This window comes from Ostrinia furnacalis, unplaced genomic scaffold (assembly GCF_004193835.3).
Source record: "Ostrinia furnacalis isolate ACB-3 unplaced genomic scaffold, ASM419383v2 OfSCF2841, whole genome shotgun sequence".
NCBI classification, from domain to species: domain Eukaryota; kingdom Metazoa; phylum Arthropoda; class Insecta; order Lepidoptera; family Crambidae; genus Ostrinia; species Ostrinia furnacalis.
The window spans coordinates 221,303-238,040 of NW_021133080.1; the positions used below are offsets into that span (position 1 = coordinate 221,303).

Consider the following 16,738-nt stretch of genomic DNA (forward strand, 5'->3'; position numbering starts at 1 on the left):
AATATTAAGTTATTATGTGCTCTTACTGCTAACATAGTATGTGAAGAAGCCTAAAATATGCTCTTTACTGCATTTATGATAATATGTATCTTCCGTTCTAAGATAGATAGAAAAAAACGGGTCTTTGATTCTTATAGATCGCGATGTCAGGATTCAGAATATTCAAAACAATCATAAATGCAGTAAGTGGTACTTACTGCGTTTATAAATTGTGCGGCAGTACGTTTGGGTGTATACGGATATAGCCTCTACCACACAAGACATAGAGGTGAAACTCACTTGTGCGCGCTGTGGTGGTCCGGCCCGTGCTCCATCACGAACGTGCCCGACACGTGCAGGTCATAGGAATACAGCCTCTATCACATATGACATAGAGTCGACACTCACTTGTGCGCGTTGTGGTGGTCGGGCCCATGCGTGCGCATATGCGCGATGTCGTAGAAGATGGCGGCGTTGACGACGTACTCCATGGGCGCGATGACGCCATACGACTCCGGTCCATGTTCCATCACCAGCGTATCAGATACGTTGGGATCGAACATGACTGCGTTAGGTGTTACGAGCAGCACTCCGGATACCACGCCCTGTAAATGATACGTTTTGTTATATAAATATTTATTTTGAAAGAAACATCCAAAATACTGTAAATTATGATCAATGAATAATAATAGGACTTTGTGAAAGGGTAGTTTGTAGCCCGAAGACAAGACAGGGTTAAATGATGTATATTGTGGGAAGAAGCCTCAAACAGTAGACCGCTATTATAGCCTGACCAGGAACATAAAAACCCTCGCCATGTTGCGGAAAACTAATGGTACTAATTTCTTTTAATGGCAACAGTAACTGAAAACTTCATTGACATGTCACCTTGCATGTCAGTCTATTGCTGTCAAAGTGTAAACAAACTTTATTTTAAATGTGCGCAATTGATTTTGTGAATTAAATTGCTAAAATCTTTTTATAGTCGTGAAAGAAAAGTGGTTCACAATGTGTTAAAGTATTTGTCGAAGAGAAATACTAAGGGTTCGGATAATATTTTCATTGAATAATGTTTCCGACAAAGGTTGTCAAATTGACTGACATGTTTATCGTATAGTACAGTCCACTATGAAAATTAGCTGTGGTTTGTTTCAACTACCTATTTTAAAATTTTCTGTCACTTTCTAAGTGTTGAATTTTATGAAATTGGGAAAGATACCGAGTCGAGTTTGAAGCGTTCATGACCAAACATTGCAGTTGAATATTCAAGTTCTGAATTTGATTATTGATGAATAATAAAATAAATCCTACTAGCTCGATTGATGGTTTCATTTAATTTATTTAAACCAGGTTACCTATAATAATATTTTTTGGTTAATTTATGAAAATATCAAATTAGCCCGTAATCCTGAATCCTGATACATAAAGTTAGCCTATTAATTTAACACAGGTACGACTGTACTCAGTGTTGCACTATCAAATGCGATTGACGCGCCTCTATGCCAGGGTTTTTATGTTCCTGGTCAGGCTATATATAGGTTTATGATAATGATGACCAATGGCAATTGATCTAACATGGCTACCTAAGTAAACTCCGACAAACGTTACTTCGACACTTCTGAATATCGACATGACTTTACTTCGTCACTATACTACTCAGACAAAGGATATTCGCCTTTGTCGTAATGTCGAGGTAGGTAACGTTTGTCGGAGTTTACTTAGGTATCCATCAAACCTATTGCAGTCACTAGTTGCAGCCTAGGTAACATTTGCCGAAACGAGGCCATGAACGGAGATATGAAGTCATATTGATACGTAATGTAGGACAGCTACATAACGTGCGCATTTCTATTATACCGACCAGTCTCAAACAATTTTTTTATTCTTATAAGCTAAGTAAATTCTCTTTATTTAATAGTCTATTGAATAAACCGATTGTTTTGAATGTAATATGCAAAGAAACGATAAATTATATTTCACAATATTGTCATTTACACACTTTGTTCGCAAGGTTAACAAGGCTTTGTCTTTGCTCACAACTTCCTATGAAAAACACAATTTTGCGGTCATGCATGAATGGCTTACAAACAGCTGTGTATACTGGTCTTATAAGTCAGCGCAATCGTATACGTTTAATTTCTGTACAAAAACCAGTAGATACACAATATAAAGCTGGATTAAAGTCTTAAGGATGACTTTGGTGATAATAACACCCGAAGATAAAAAACAAAACCTACCAATGTAGACAAAATTACAAACTGTAACTTTAATTAAGAGTACTAAGTTGGAAAGTAGAACAAAGACGATAAAAATGTATTTAAGTATGCAGCTACTATACAGGTAATGAATACGAAATCATTAGATACTTTTAGTAGGTATTCATTGACGTAATCGATGTTGTACAGGCATGTAAAGAAACTGTAATTAAAAGTTAAGATACCTATCGTTTCTAGTATGTCATTATGCCATTACTTCCAATTTCATACAAGACTTTCAACAAACCACAAGTAAATGAGCAACCTCTAGAAAACCTCTTTCTAATATACATTGCACCCTCAAGAGCCAGTTCATTCAGCATTTGAAAAACACAAAAGGTATAACTTTATGTACCGCTTACACTAATTTCTGCTGAACCTTACTTTTTGGTTAATAAGTTTTGAAATAAACAAACAAGTGAGCCCACCTGTCCATCAGTGATGTGTCGCACGTTGATCTTAAGGAACCGCTGGGGGGCGCTGCTACTAGTCGGGGCTTCGGGTGACACCGGCCGAAGGCTGTCCAGGATCTCTGTAAATGTTCACACATACTTTAATATAAATCGCATACTTACAATATTTCTTCATGGGCACAATAAAGTTTTAGATAGGGTCTAGAAAGAAATCGTTTTTATAGTAACACAACTAGCGTCCCGCCCCGTCTTCGCAGGGTATTATAATGTATGGTAGGGCATGTATTATACACTAAACTTTCCTCTTGAAACACTTTATTTATTGCTGAAAACCGCATTAAAATCTGTTGTGTAGTTTAAAAGATCTAAGCGCGCAGACATCGAGAGCGACTTTGTTTTATACTGTGAAGATAGAAATGAAAAATCCTTTTTGCAATTTTCGAAATCTAATGATTTTTTTTGTCTTCGGCACTTTTGCGATTTTGGTCTATTGAATGAATTATAAAAGCCTTTTTCTTAGATTGCTACTATACTGTGGCTAATAGAAATCCAAGAAATATGTAATAAATAACACGTATCATATCTATATCAGTGTTGACAAGTGAACACGACGAATGCATCATTCCCATTGTATTGCATAACCAACTGGATGCTTCGAAGTGGCTTTGTAGAGCGTAATTTTCTCTTCAACTCAATATCCGTACGGCTGACGTCATTTGGAGCATTTGAGCTAATAAATTCAAGTGTCTTCACCATTGCAATGTTTACATCCAATCTTACAATAGATTATAAAGTATTTAAACTATGCGTTTACTGCGTTATGTTCAAGTTGTATCTTCCTGCACATTTATGTACCATTAAATGCTGTTGAAACATTGTTAAAAAAATAAAATAAAATAAAATAAAATACATGTGGATGATTGACATAATTATGTATTTCCATTTAAATCCAGTTAAAGTGTTAATTAGCGTTGATAAAATATCAAATTGACAGATAGATTACAATAATCGGCCGTTTGGTGTAGTGGTTCGAATCGGACTACTATTCCGGAGGTTGCGGGTTCGATTCCCGCACAGTACAAACATTTGTGTGCATGAACATATTTGTTTGTATTAGACTGGGTGTTTTCTATGTATAATATGTATTTACAAAAAAAAAAAAAGTATTTAAGTATGTTTATATCCGTTGTCTAGTACCCATAGTACAAGCTTTGCTTAGTTTGGGGCTAGCGGCGCAGTGTAAAATGTCCAAGGATATTTATTTATTTATTTATTAATAATGCTGCCAATTTCTAAACGCGAAAAAGATCGTCTTAACGCGATATTTTCAAAGATTTTATATAAAAAATATGTATCATTAGTAAAGTAATTTATCCGAGCTAGTTGTAGAGTCAGTGACTCTCACAATGTAAACGCACGGAATATTTAATCTGAATTAATACATGACAAAAGAAAACAGGAAAAAACAATAACGTCAAAAATATTTTACCTATAGAGTATGTTTCTCTAATGGCGACACATTCATTTACTAACATTATAAATTGATTGTGTTCATAGCAATTGAATCACTTTCTACAAATAGAGTGTATCTCAAACGATTGGCGACTGTTTGTTTACATGTTTGCTCGTATCAAAATAAATAAACTTGAGTCATGAGATGTAGACGATAACCATTAGCCGTGTTCGAACGCAGACGTCGTAATGAGCGCAATTACCACTCGAAGTTCGTATTGATTATAATCTTTGGGTTTATAAAGCCATAATTTGCAATTCGCATGCCGCTAACAGTTTTTCTTACATTACTGCAGGGTATTTACGGTTGCATGATCAAAAATTGTTTAGCTGTACAAGCTTAACACTCTGGGGTCTTGTGTGGTTGTGATAAGAGCGACTTTTCAACAAAAATGTAGTCTGATGTGCTGTAGAATTTACATTATCCTGCACATGCACAGTGGGGTTTCCAAAAAGACTGACGTAAACTCACTTACGGCGCACTTACGCCAGTAAAATGTTCCTAGCCTTAATCTGATAACGAGTTATTGTGCAATTTCAAAAGGTTAGCCTTTCATTGACGTTGATCCTAATCATACGTTTACCTAGTGCTGTTTTATTGTTAAAAAATACTGCAAACAATGTCGAGTTTATATCGTTATCCTATTATTTTAATAATGTACGTAGAGGTGGTATAATGACATCGGAAACAGTAAAAGCCAACACGAAGCTGTGCCTTTTATCGACGTAATAAAAAATAATGATTTGTTACAATGTAGGTACATACGAGTTTGGCTGTCTGACTTTGAGGTTGAAAGTTTTGTTTTATGCAAATCTATTATTTTTTGCTGTATATAAATATCCCAAGAACGAAATCTTTGCGTCAGAGCAATGATTTAGTAGGAAACTATTTTAGATACATAATATTACGATACCTTTTTCCTGTGCCGGCTCGCTCGTAGCCTGTGTTGATTCAGATGTGTTGTCGCCGCTCTCAGACGGCCCATCCGAGTCTTTATCTCCATCTGCGAAACCATAATAACACCATGAACAATCTGTTGCTATTTACAACACGCCACAAGTCACGCGATCCGCGAATTAAAATTAGTGGAAAACAGCGAAAACGCACCGTGATACCAGCGCTTCAGGAATTCAAAACTGAACATTCTTGAAGTGAAGTGATACAAGGTCCATTCTATCGGCACTTATCGCGTACGATAAAGCGAATCCATATCTCGGCTAGTCTGGCGCCTCTGGGCTCACCGAGTCTGGATTGATTCGTGCAATTAAAACAATCGGGTCGGCGTTGTCGTACGGGAATGCAGTTTGGTAGCGGTTTAAAATAGAATAAATTTGAACGCGTGGTGCCGTGGCGCTGGCGCGGCTACGTCTGCCTATCGCGCCACGAGTGGTGTAACCGCTGTTTGCGGTGCAAATACGAGAAAAATTTGTTCCATCTACGTCACGCGCGAACGAATAACACCAAGGTTGAGTGTTATTGTTTTGTTTTAAGCCCGGACAATGCTGCATCGCGCGCCGAGTGCATCGAGCATGCACCACGCTGCCATTCCACGAATTTGTTGATGATTATTAATATTTAACCTACTAATCAATTAAATGAATGTTAATTATTTTTTCCTGTCTTTAAAAACTTTATGCGCGATTAAGTAGCAGCTCACACATTCATCTGAGTGATGTATATTTATTACTTTTTTAATTTATATGTAAGTTTTTTTTTAAGAAATCATCATGAATTACTTATGTCCATTGCAAACAGCAACCTACTGCGGTTCTACCTTCTATTTCAGTCATATTGAAAGGCCTGATCATTAAAAATACAATACGTATTGCTTATTTATTGTAATTAACAACAGCATGGGGCAACTAAGAAAGCAGGAACTATTAATTTGTCCCTAGTTGGTAAACAGCTGTCTGCCGCGAAGGCCAGGTTTCGTAAAACTGGTTTTCTCGTCGAACAATCCGTCACGGTTCATTCATATTTGATTTACTGACAGTTTTGTTGTAGTTCTTTTTGGTCATAAACGTGACATCTCAATTTTAGATCCAATAATAATGTCTTAAAGAAAACATAAAATCAGATAATATGAAAACGCATCAACATTCTTATTCGCAATATAGGTAAGCATGTAATATGCATGCAGCTGAAATGGATTAAGTTAAGAAGTTGTCTACAATATAAGGTTACATGAAATTCAAAGAGAGCAAATATTCTTAGTAACTTTATTAAACCGCGGCACCATACAGTCGTAACACAGACATTTTACAGCGTCTAGATAATACAGTTTTACAAAACTGGTTATGGTTTAAAATTGAAGTCGATGGTTAATGCCATCGTACTTTTAATGGATGCCTGAAATGAAAACTGGAGCTTTTAAAAAGAAACGCCGTAAATGCTGTTATGAAGTGGCACGCAAGTCGGTCATTCACCACAACTTGAAGTACGGTGTACAAACTTATCTCACGGAGTGCAACGATTGAAAATCTAAAATATTGTACAGACGACGGCACATCAAGAGCATCTTGTGCTATTATAATAGATGCTATTTTACAATAAAAATGTAATCTGATGTACTGCCCACCGCACGTTACTCTACTTTCAGGAGTTTAATCTCACAACAAAACTGAAATCCAATCTCGATATCAAACTGAACACGAGTGTATAATATTACGAACAAACAACGTTATTCAATAACATAAATAAACGATTTCCACGGTTAAAAATTAACTTTGTTTTTGTTGGACATTATTGTACAAATCTTTGCGTGAAATGTGAAACAGCTTAACAAAGCACTCACGTGATTTGCGGAATTAGTCAATAAAGGAAACGCTATTTAAATTATATTCGTACTTGTATTGAAAAAATTAAACTGGACTATGTAGAACGCCAGTTAATACACGAGCATACAATATCCGAAGTCCGGTGGGATTTGAACCCCAACAGTCCCGAACGTGTATTATAAAGAGCAGCAGCTACCACAGATTATGGTGTGAATTCGGCGGCACCACTGAGGTATCGACAATGCGCATGGGAGAAACTAGTCAGCAAGCCAGCACAAGACAAATGTGACACTGGTCATAAACGTCTTATACTTGCTTCTTATCGGGCATCAGCCAGCTGACTACAGGCTAACTGATATATGTATTGCTCTGTTCAGCTTGGTTAATTCAGAGAGGATTGTATTCAACCTGCTCGGATTGGCTCTAGCCTGGCCTCTATGTTAGTCTCGGCTGACGCCTCTGTGATCCGTCACCAATTCACCATCGTCCAGGGCGCACCAGCGTATTAGCGTTTTAGAGTAATGCGGTCCGCAGGAACCGCTCGCTCCCTAGCAGTTCACACAGATCGTCTGTGCGGAGCGATCCGCACTGACGGTCCGCGTGACACCAAAACCAGCCTCAGTGTTTAGTGCGCCGTTTAGCGGACGACCAATTTTAGGACAATAACTCACGGCTCCGTGTCATTAGCCGTTGAGTTTTAGTGGGTAGGCCCTACCGGCCCCTACCCTTCTTCTTCTGGCTCACTGACCGCCACCATCGACAATGAGTATGTGCGAAGCATTTCCCGACGAAAACAAAAATCATTACCTAGTAAACGCCTACCTTTCCTCTTGTCAGGCACCAGCAACGTCTGCCCCGGGAAGATGAACTGCGTAGCCAGCCTGTTCAGCTTGGTTAGCTCAGAGGGGGTGGTGTCAAAGCTATGTCCTATACTTAGCACATTATACTAAACGCCTACCTTTCCTCTTGTCAGGCACCAGCAGCGTCTGCCCCGGGAAGATGANAAAGCCAGCTAAGCTATGTACCTTCACTATATCGGCTGCCAGACGAGCGGCGCCGTCGACGTCGTCCAGGCTTCCCAAATAGTCATCCATATAATGATTATTTACAATGGCTTGTGCAGCATCAGGATACAGGTGCTGATGATCAAGTGCATTTTTATTTTTTAAATACAGTGCAGTGCACGGACTGGAAGTGGCCCCAAAAATCATTGAGGACATTCTATATACTTCGATTGGTGAAGAAGGGTCGCTGCGCCACAAGAAGCGCTGCGCGTCGCGATCGTTTTCTCGAATTTTTATCTGAGGGAACATTTCCCGGATATCCGCGTTTAACGCTACGCAGCCTTCTCTAAAACGCATTAGAATCGCGACTAAATTTTGAAGCAAGTCAGGACCTGACAGAAGCATAGAGTTAAAGCTTATTCCCAGAAACTTAGCTGCAGCATCGTGAACAATCCTTAACTTACGCTTCTGGGGGTGAAAGACTCCGAAATGAGGCAAATACCAAGTGATGCCGCTTGGCGGCTTAGTACAAATTTCCGCGTAACCTTTATCTATAGTAGCCTGCATATTCAGACGGTAAGCTTCTGCGAACTCGGGTTCTTTTTGAAATTTCCGTTCCAGGCTCTTAAAACGCGACAAGGCTATCTCAAAATTATTTGGTACATCTTTTAAGTCATCTCGCCACAAAAGACCAGTTTCAAAGCGACCTCCGGGAAGACGCCGAGTTGTATTTTCCAAAATGTCCAAAGCGCGAGCCTGACTTTTAGTACGATAATCTTTTTTCTCAATTCCAATTGAGTCTAGCTTGTAATTTTCTTTTATCAGTGTCTCCACGGATTCGCTTTCGTCAAAATTGCAATGGTTAACAAATTCAACCGGTTTTGTTTTACTGGAAGAGAATCCATACAGAACCCAACCCAAAGGCGTACGAGTGGCAACCGGCTGACACCTAGAACCGTGACGTACTGCGAGCGGAACACTCAAGTGCCAGTTGTCAACTCCGATGATCAATGCGGGCTTTGCTTGTTCGTAACACAGCTCTTCCGTCAAATCACGTAAATAGTCAAAGCGCGAAATGTCATCCGCCGACCGTCTGCCCCGGGAAGATGAACTGCGTATCCAGCCTGTTCAGCTTGGTTAGCTCAGAGGGGGTGGTTTGACACCACCCCTATGTCCTATACTTAGCACATTATACTAAACGCCTACCTTTCCTCTTGTCAGGCACCAGCAGCGTCTGCCCCGGGAAGATGAACTGCGTAGCCAGCCTGTTCAGCTTGGTTAGCTCAGAGGGGGTGGTGTCAAAGCGCGCAGCCAGCGAGGTCAGCGTGTCACGGTCACGGACCTAGGCGAAAACAAAACAACGTCAGTACGAATAATACATAAACGCAGCAGGTACTTAACATAAAATATGTATCCTATTCCAAACAGCTGCCCGTAATTAACATACTTTCGATAACAACGGTATGCAGTGGAAGTTTTTTACTTTTGAATAATTAATAGTAAATAGTTTTTGTTTTGCGTCTTTTCTTTACTTACCGTATAAGTCATAGTCTTGATAGGGGGTGGAGGGGGTAGTCTTTTAATTTGTTCGTCCTCATCTGTGAACAAAATAAATATTATCAGTAAATATTTAAATTTAAAGCAATAATAATATTATCGTTATACGTGGAATGCCTACATGTTCGAGTTTCTGTTTATTTGCTGTACTGTGAATTTGCTCGTAATATTTTTTCAGGAAGATATGATTGCTTCTGTTATGAATTATTCTCGCGAATATTAATAAATCGATCAGATCATAATTATTTTATCCATATCACGAGTTATAAAAACAACCCTTTCTTTTAATACGGACATCATAATAATCATAGTACGTTATAAATAAGTAACACAAATCAAGAAGTCCAAAATCTTTGTCAAAAAAGAAACAAAGGTTAATTAATTAAACCTTTTTAAGAATCAAATTACAATAATAATATCATTAAAACATTTTAATAAATGATCATTAAAACATTTTAATAAATGACAGCTAATCACATGCCAATCAAATCTGGCATGGAATGCGCTCGTGCATTCCTTTCTGGCACCTGCGTCTATCCATATAAGGGTATCCAGGTCATTTCTCCATCTACGCGCGGGTCAAGTTTACGTCCAACCGACAATATCATAAAACTTCTGCGCATATGCCCACACCTTATCTCTAAATGTGCTGTAACTTTATTTATAGATCGGTAATTTCTTTGAAAGCTATAATGTGAAAATTGATTGACTGCTTTAAGATTGCAGGAGTCCATTTATCTTTCTATTTATCAGGTTCAATGTAGTTATTGATCACTAGGAAAACAGAAAACTTGTCTTTATAGAAAAAAAACATGCCGATTGCAAGTAATAGATGGGTTAGAGTTCAATTTCAAGGTTTTTTTTTATTTACAAAACCATTTACATTTTCCTCCTTTGGGTCACCAAACTACATCTATGTACTCGTATGTTTCAAGACTTTGAACTTCAAGTCTATTCAACTTGTTTCTGAGAAAATTGTCTGTGACCCACGTTCAGCCAGACATGTAATGTGATCTTATAGTAATGGGTTCCATTTTTTTATCTTTACAGAACCATAACAACGTGTTTAAGTCAGCGAGGTCATAAATCTATTACACTTGCCTATATGAACGTCATCACATCACATTTTTCTAAAAACACATTCAAGGTTTTACGACACGTGTTTTGGTAGGTACCTATCCCACGTTAAGAAAATAAATATTAGTAGAAAAAATATTTAGCCACTAAATTAAGGTTAGATGTGATAGTTAAATTTTAAATGACACTTAAAATATCCGGTACACAGATTTAAACGTTCAAATGAAATCATCCCGCGGCAGGTCTATGTATAATTTAATATCTGAAGCGCGGCAATAAATCTTGGTCGCATTAAACCGCAATCACAAGTAGATCCCGTAAGCTGCGCAGCCGGTAAATAAACACGGGAGTTTTAACTGAATTCTGGCATTAATTACTTTGAGCATCAGTTGGATGGCGTTTTATAACTCGGTGTTTATCCAGCAACAGATCCCGAGGGTTCCAGGGAACCAGCCATAACGGCGAGCAGCGTCTTAATCCATCGAAGTGTTTGCTTAAGACTTATCTGGAATTAAATCCTACTCCTATAAATCCCTTCGACGCGCAAAATCTGGATGTTTGAGTTGGAGATTACGTAAAAACTGGAATTGGGTCCTCAAAAAACTCATTGTTGTATAACAATATTAGTTTATCTTGTTCCATAAATAATCTAGTAAGAGTAACGTAAAACAAATTTATTTTAACCACTCCCAGTTATGCTGTAGACTGAATGCGAAAATGGGAGAGCTAAATAATGGAATTATTTGAAACTAAAATATTATAAATTAACAAAGCAAATGTCCCTGACCGGAAGTAACCAACCAACCAAGGATAATGCATAATATTTTCTTTACAGAAAGAATTGTAAAGAGACATTTCCTTTTGCATGCATTGTTTTGTTATGCAAACTTTTGCACAAGAGTCGGTTAGGTTATATTTTGTATTTAAACCCCAATCAAAATCTTTCATAGAATTTAAGATATAAGCAAAGAAAGAGGCCTTCAGATTCACTTTCGCTGGCGAATTTATGAAAAGAACAAAACCCCATGTCGAGGATATAAAATCCCCTTGAACTCGAGTTGCGGGCTTTAAGGAAAGCCCCTCGTTGTGTTTACACATTTCCAACAAAAAGCTTGATTTATACGTGGCTACGGACGTAGTTTCAATAGCTTTTAACTTCCACTTTTGCAGAAACGGTTGTTTCTTTATTTCGCCAGAATCATATTTCACTAGACACGAAGCCCTAGTTAGGATGTCTGTGTGAATTTATTAAACACAAAGCAAGTCAAACTTGACCTACAAATAGTTTTTTTTTCATGGTACTGAATAGAAAACTCGTGTAAATGTATTCTCGGTATTATCTCAAAAAGTATTCTAAGAATGTGTCGCAGATAAACATTGCGTCAACTTAGGTGAGACTGAGAATATTCATGAAGAAACCCTTCTAAGGGTAGCGTACAGACGAAAGCACGTCAAGCTAAACAAAGTGGCGTCTTATCTCATTGCAATACAGGTTATTTTGCAACAATCTGTACTTTAGTCAGTGCTTGTGAAAGCGTCCTCACCTCTGTGTACCGCGTCGAACCTCCCCTCGACCTTGGAACGCAGCGCCTCCAAGTCGAAGGGCGCCGCGAACCCATGGTCCACGGAGCGGCTTTTAGACCTGTAATACGCAAAACATACATTTTAGATACAGATACAATTAAAATGTAAGACAATCGAATCACAGCTGAGGTGACGACGATAAATGGGGGTTTCCTCGTAAAAATGCAAACGTTTTTCCCCATTCGTCACCCCATTAGTAACACTGTTTCAGGTAACGAGTAAAATACTTGAGCACAACAATAGGCACCAAATTATTTCTTTGTGGACATTATTTTTGGTGGTCAAATCAAATCTTGTATTTTATAACTAAAGAGGCAAAAAGTTACACAACAGAACACCGCGATATTATTTACATAAATTAGGTAATCAATATTATTGATAACTCATGAAAATAATACCGGAGCATTCCACGTTCCACCAGAGCAGTCCAGAATCGAGTATCGACCTGCGGAGATATCGGAACGTTCTGGGTCAATGTACGTATAATTGCCCATTCGTAAAAGAATCGTCCCGAATATCTTTTGTAGGATTGACACAAATAGATCGCCGCGACATTCCTACTCCTGCCAGTGCAGAATTGATTGGGACTACGGGAGCCACTGCTAACGACGCGAAACTGATCGATGGGAGAGTCGGGAAGCTAATACTAGTTGATCCTGGATTGATTACACAAGGGATAGCTACGAAACGAGTCAAGCTTGAAATTCCAGTAGATGAGTGCTTTGAAGAAGTCGCTTGGGAATACGATATCAGGATAGTCTATCTAATACTTGGCCTTTATGCAAGATTTGCTATAAGCACAGACATTCTGTAAATGTGTCAAACCGAAACCGAGCATTTTAGGTTAAATATACGATATGGATTAATAACGTTATCTTGATAATACGGAGCTTCTGAAAACTTTTTATAATCTCAATAAATCCTACGAAAACGTTCCTATAGTAAATTCCTATCGTAGATTGTTTACCTTTTTTTTTTTTTTTTTACCCAGGAAAATGGCCTAACTAACCCCCAGTTTATATGTCTGCAAACAGATAAACTTTTATTACATACAGTATTAGTATTGCTCCGATTTTTATATGTCTATTCTTTTTGTTTTCTTTTGCATTATCATTTCCTAGACATGTAACTCTAAAAACAAAACAACAGAGCAATTAACAAACAACATTGACTTAAATCAGGGCAATTAATCTACTCAAGTGAACATTTTCGACATAAATACGAGTTTAATATTCATTAAAAAAGCAAAATTCCCAATAAACATTAACATACTTTCAGCAAAACGTGCAGATCCATACACGTAAACGTAAATAATGTGTACTTATATCTGGGGTAAAATGAGTATTTCGAAACTGCTCTTTTTCCCGACGCGCAGTTGCAAATATTTTGGCATCAGAAACACAAAATTTACTAATGAATGCTGAAATTTATCGCAAGATCATTGTTATTCTCTGCTATTATTATAACACTGGATTCTTCTAATGACTCGCAAAATGTAAATAGTGTAGCATTTTCTGAAAAATCTGACCTGAAAGAAAAGTTAAAAATGGGACTTTGAGAGACACCTATAGGGCTGACGGTTAAATCGCCAAAGGGTAGTTACAGGCGGTACAGTACAGGGGATTGCACAATTGGGTCAATGGTTATCAAGCGTATCGGTTCAGTTACCCTTTTTTCATAGCCTCCGGGAACTGTTCAATGCAATGAATATGAAAGAATCACATCAGCCATCAAAGAACAATCCTTTCTAAATTAGCTCGAATTTTTAATTTGATATAAAACGTACCTATCCTTTAATCGGTAAAAAGTATCTGTCCGAACTTGAGGTTTCCTCGTTACAGTTATCTTTTTAACTTTTGCTTTGTAGGCCGAATAAATTGCATAATCTTTTCTCGTGGACCTTGAAACGTGAGTTATGTGAAGCTTGTAAGACATACAACGACATTCCGAACTCGCCCAACATAAAATATGCACGTGTGATGGATGACGGAACTAAAACATTTTTGTCGTACTTGCAAAGTTACGTCGGTTAAATGACAGGAACTTTCTCTTCGTGCCATGGCCAAGCTATTTTCTTTTCAGAAGCAACAGTAGTATGACTATGTATTATATGTATGTTGTAGATATGCTATCTCGGCGGTATAAAGTTACAGACGATACGTAATCTGAATATCAAGATTCTTAAATCCGAATTATGTTCTATCACATTGAGTAGTTATCGAGTGTATTGTTATTCAGATTTAATATTATAGGTACGCAATGCGAAATATGGTAGCGGAGGTCTTGATCACGCGACGCGGTTGGCAAATGATGACAATAAGTGTTCGATAAGATGCCGTCTGAAAGATTAAAACACTAGTAGGTACCTCTCTATCTAGTTCAAGTACTTATTATGAATTCTATTGACGCGTATATTCGATTCTACCAGAAGACCTACAGAGCGTGACGCAACACGGTATTATGTTTCACAGACTTCTGCAGAACTTATAGGTATGCAAATCCAGACATGAATGGATTGATTTATTAAGGCTGAGCAATGGAAAATAGTGTGATACGTGATCATCCATATAATGATGTTATTGTCTTTCATATGCGTTGTTTGAAAAGGCAAACGTTGCTACACGCGCTTCGGCTACCTTAGAACTAGAACGTGTGGCGATGTAGACGTGTCACAAATGTAACAGATATTAAAATGTTATGCAGATGCATACTCTTCTGTGATATTTCATTCAATGCCTCTGTAGTTTGTGTACAATTTGCAGGTGACACATCGAAATGCAATCAAAAAGCTTACCTAAAACATAATGGTATCTGCTTCAGCTCAGCTTTATTCACGTGCACAAAACATAAGAATGATTTAAAACAAGTAAAGTTACAAACGGAACAATTTAATAAAGGTGTGATGAAGCAGAACCACACCCCGCGGACTAGACTTTTTGTCGGCCGATAGTGATGGGGCTGTTAATCAGTATCAACATGTATGGAAGTGCGCACATTGATTTAGTATCGGCCGATTCCTCATACAAAGAAGAAGCCGACTAAAAGTCTGTAGTCTTCGAGGAGTCAAAATAAATTTAAAAAAAATGATGTAAAAAGCACACAGCGTACCTCTTGTAAGACTGGTCGATGCTCTCGGCGCTCCTCGACAGCTGCTGCGACGCGCGCCTAGACCTGCATGCAAGAACCACAGTCTAGACAGCGCAAACGCATGCAAACAACTAGGTGAACACAGACAACTTTCTTCGGAATTGTAGGGTAATTCCAGGATACATGCCCCAGTGGGATAGGTGCCGCGATTTTAAGTACACTATGTTACAAGCAACTTAGCCTAAAGTTATAGTACGTATAATAGAAAGGGACCTCCCAGTACCACTTTTCGCCTCGCAAACCATCAAAGAGTGCGTTCGTTTAGACAGTGAGAGCAAAAATCTTCCGCGGCCAGACCTTTGCGAGCGTCGAAATAATATTGGTAAGTATTTTTTAAGGGATAATTTTTTTGTCAGCTGTAAAATGAAGCAGATTTTTATATGATTTGATAGACTATCTTATAAATTATACGGGATAGATATGTTTAATTCGATTTTAATTGTTATTATATTTTTTATTAAAAACGGCACCTATCCTATGGTAAAAGGATAGTTGCCTAATTTTTTTTGGGTATAGATGCCCTTAGGGCCATGTCCCATGCACCTAGGGGCATCTATCCTAACCTGCTCTTTTTGTCACAGGTAGCAAGTAAGAAGAAAAAAAGAATGTAGTACGGCTAACCTTAGGAAAGTAATAAATAGGGTGCCCTTCTGATCGAATTACCTTTTTACCCGACTGCGCTAGAAGGAGTAGTATTATTTTTAATAAACAATATTAAATTTCATTTTTAATTCATTTAATAACAAACAATCTTAAATAATAATACTTGGCTTATTTGATTTCAAAATGAATTTGATCCTTAGAATTAAAAAACTGTATTAACGAGTCATCTATCCCTGCATCAGGCATCTATCCTTTGAAGCAATCATACAGTGAGTCTTCTATCCCCCACATTAGGCGTCTATCCCACTTTTTAGAGGTCAATTAAAATGGTATTTACTCAGAATCGGTATAACTTAAACTAAAATAATTATAGTAATATCATAGACGAAAGACCAAAGTTTACAGATACTAAGGTCAAATTGTTGATAAAAACTTACTGACTGAGTTACAGAGCTGTTTCAAAAAGTGGGGCATCTATCCTGGACTTACCCTAATTTTAATAGTTGAATGATATTAGAGGCTGGTTGAGGGACGAAAATTGTCTGTGTTCTATGATATTGGCTTTCACACGTTTCGTAAATTGGTATTATAAACTTTATGTCGACGAAGTCGTATTTATATGAAATGAAAACTTTTACTGGAAAATATTTTTGAAACAATATTATTTCGTGAAACTGATCAACATATTTTGATTACAAACAAAAACACATTACGAATCAGTGTGAAAACCTCGATAAACAGTGTATCTGGCAAACCAAAACACAACATGATTAATATAAATAAAAAATATCATAACGGTGTAAAACAGCAAATAAAAATTTTAAATGCC

At 37.7% G+C, this 16,738-nt stretch overlaps 1 protein-coding gene across 18 annotated transcripts in view; it reads right to left on the reverse strand.

Annotated features, from left to right (window-relative positions):
- The window catches only part of mtd (TLD domain-containing protein mustard), a 136,234-nt gene that overhangs the window by 54,105 nt on the left and 65,391 nt on the right, over positions 1-16,738 (reverse strand). For 10 of the 18 annotated variants that reach the window (XM_028309906.1, XM_028309902.1, XM_028309905.1 and 7 more), the window contains 7 exons: positions 15,268-15,330; positions 12,120-12,217; positions 9,478-9,539; positions 9,148-9,283; positions 5,074-5,163; positions 2,663-2,766; positions 388-584 (listed from right to left, as the gene is read on the reverse strand). In XM_028309906.1, the coding sequence (XP_028165707.1) occupies positions 388-584; positions 2,663-2,766; positions 5,074-5,163; positions 9,148-9,283; positions 9,478-9,539; positions 12,120-12,217; positions 15,268-15,330 (750 nt within the window). Of the gene's footprint in view, positions 1-387; positions 585-2,662; positions 2,767-5,073; positions 5,164-5,267; positions 5,540-7,759; positions 7,853-7,895; positions 7,941-9,147; positions 9,284-9,477; positions 9,540-12,119; positions 12,218-15,267; positions 15,331-16,738 lie in introns of those variants that run through there. The other 8 variants (XM_028309918.1, XM_028309907.1, XM_028309904.1 and 5 more) reach the window with 4 other exon arrangements.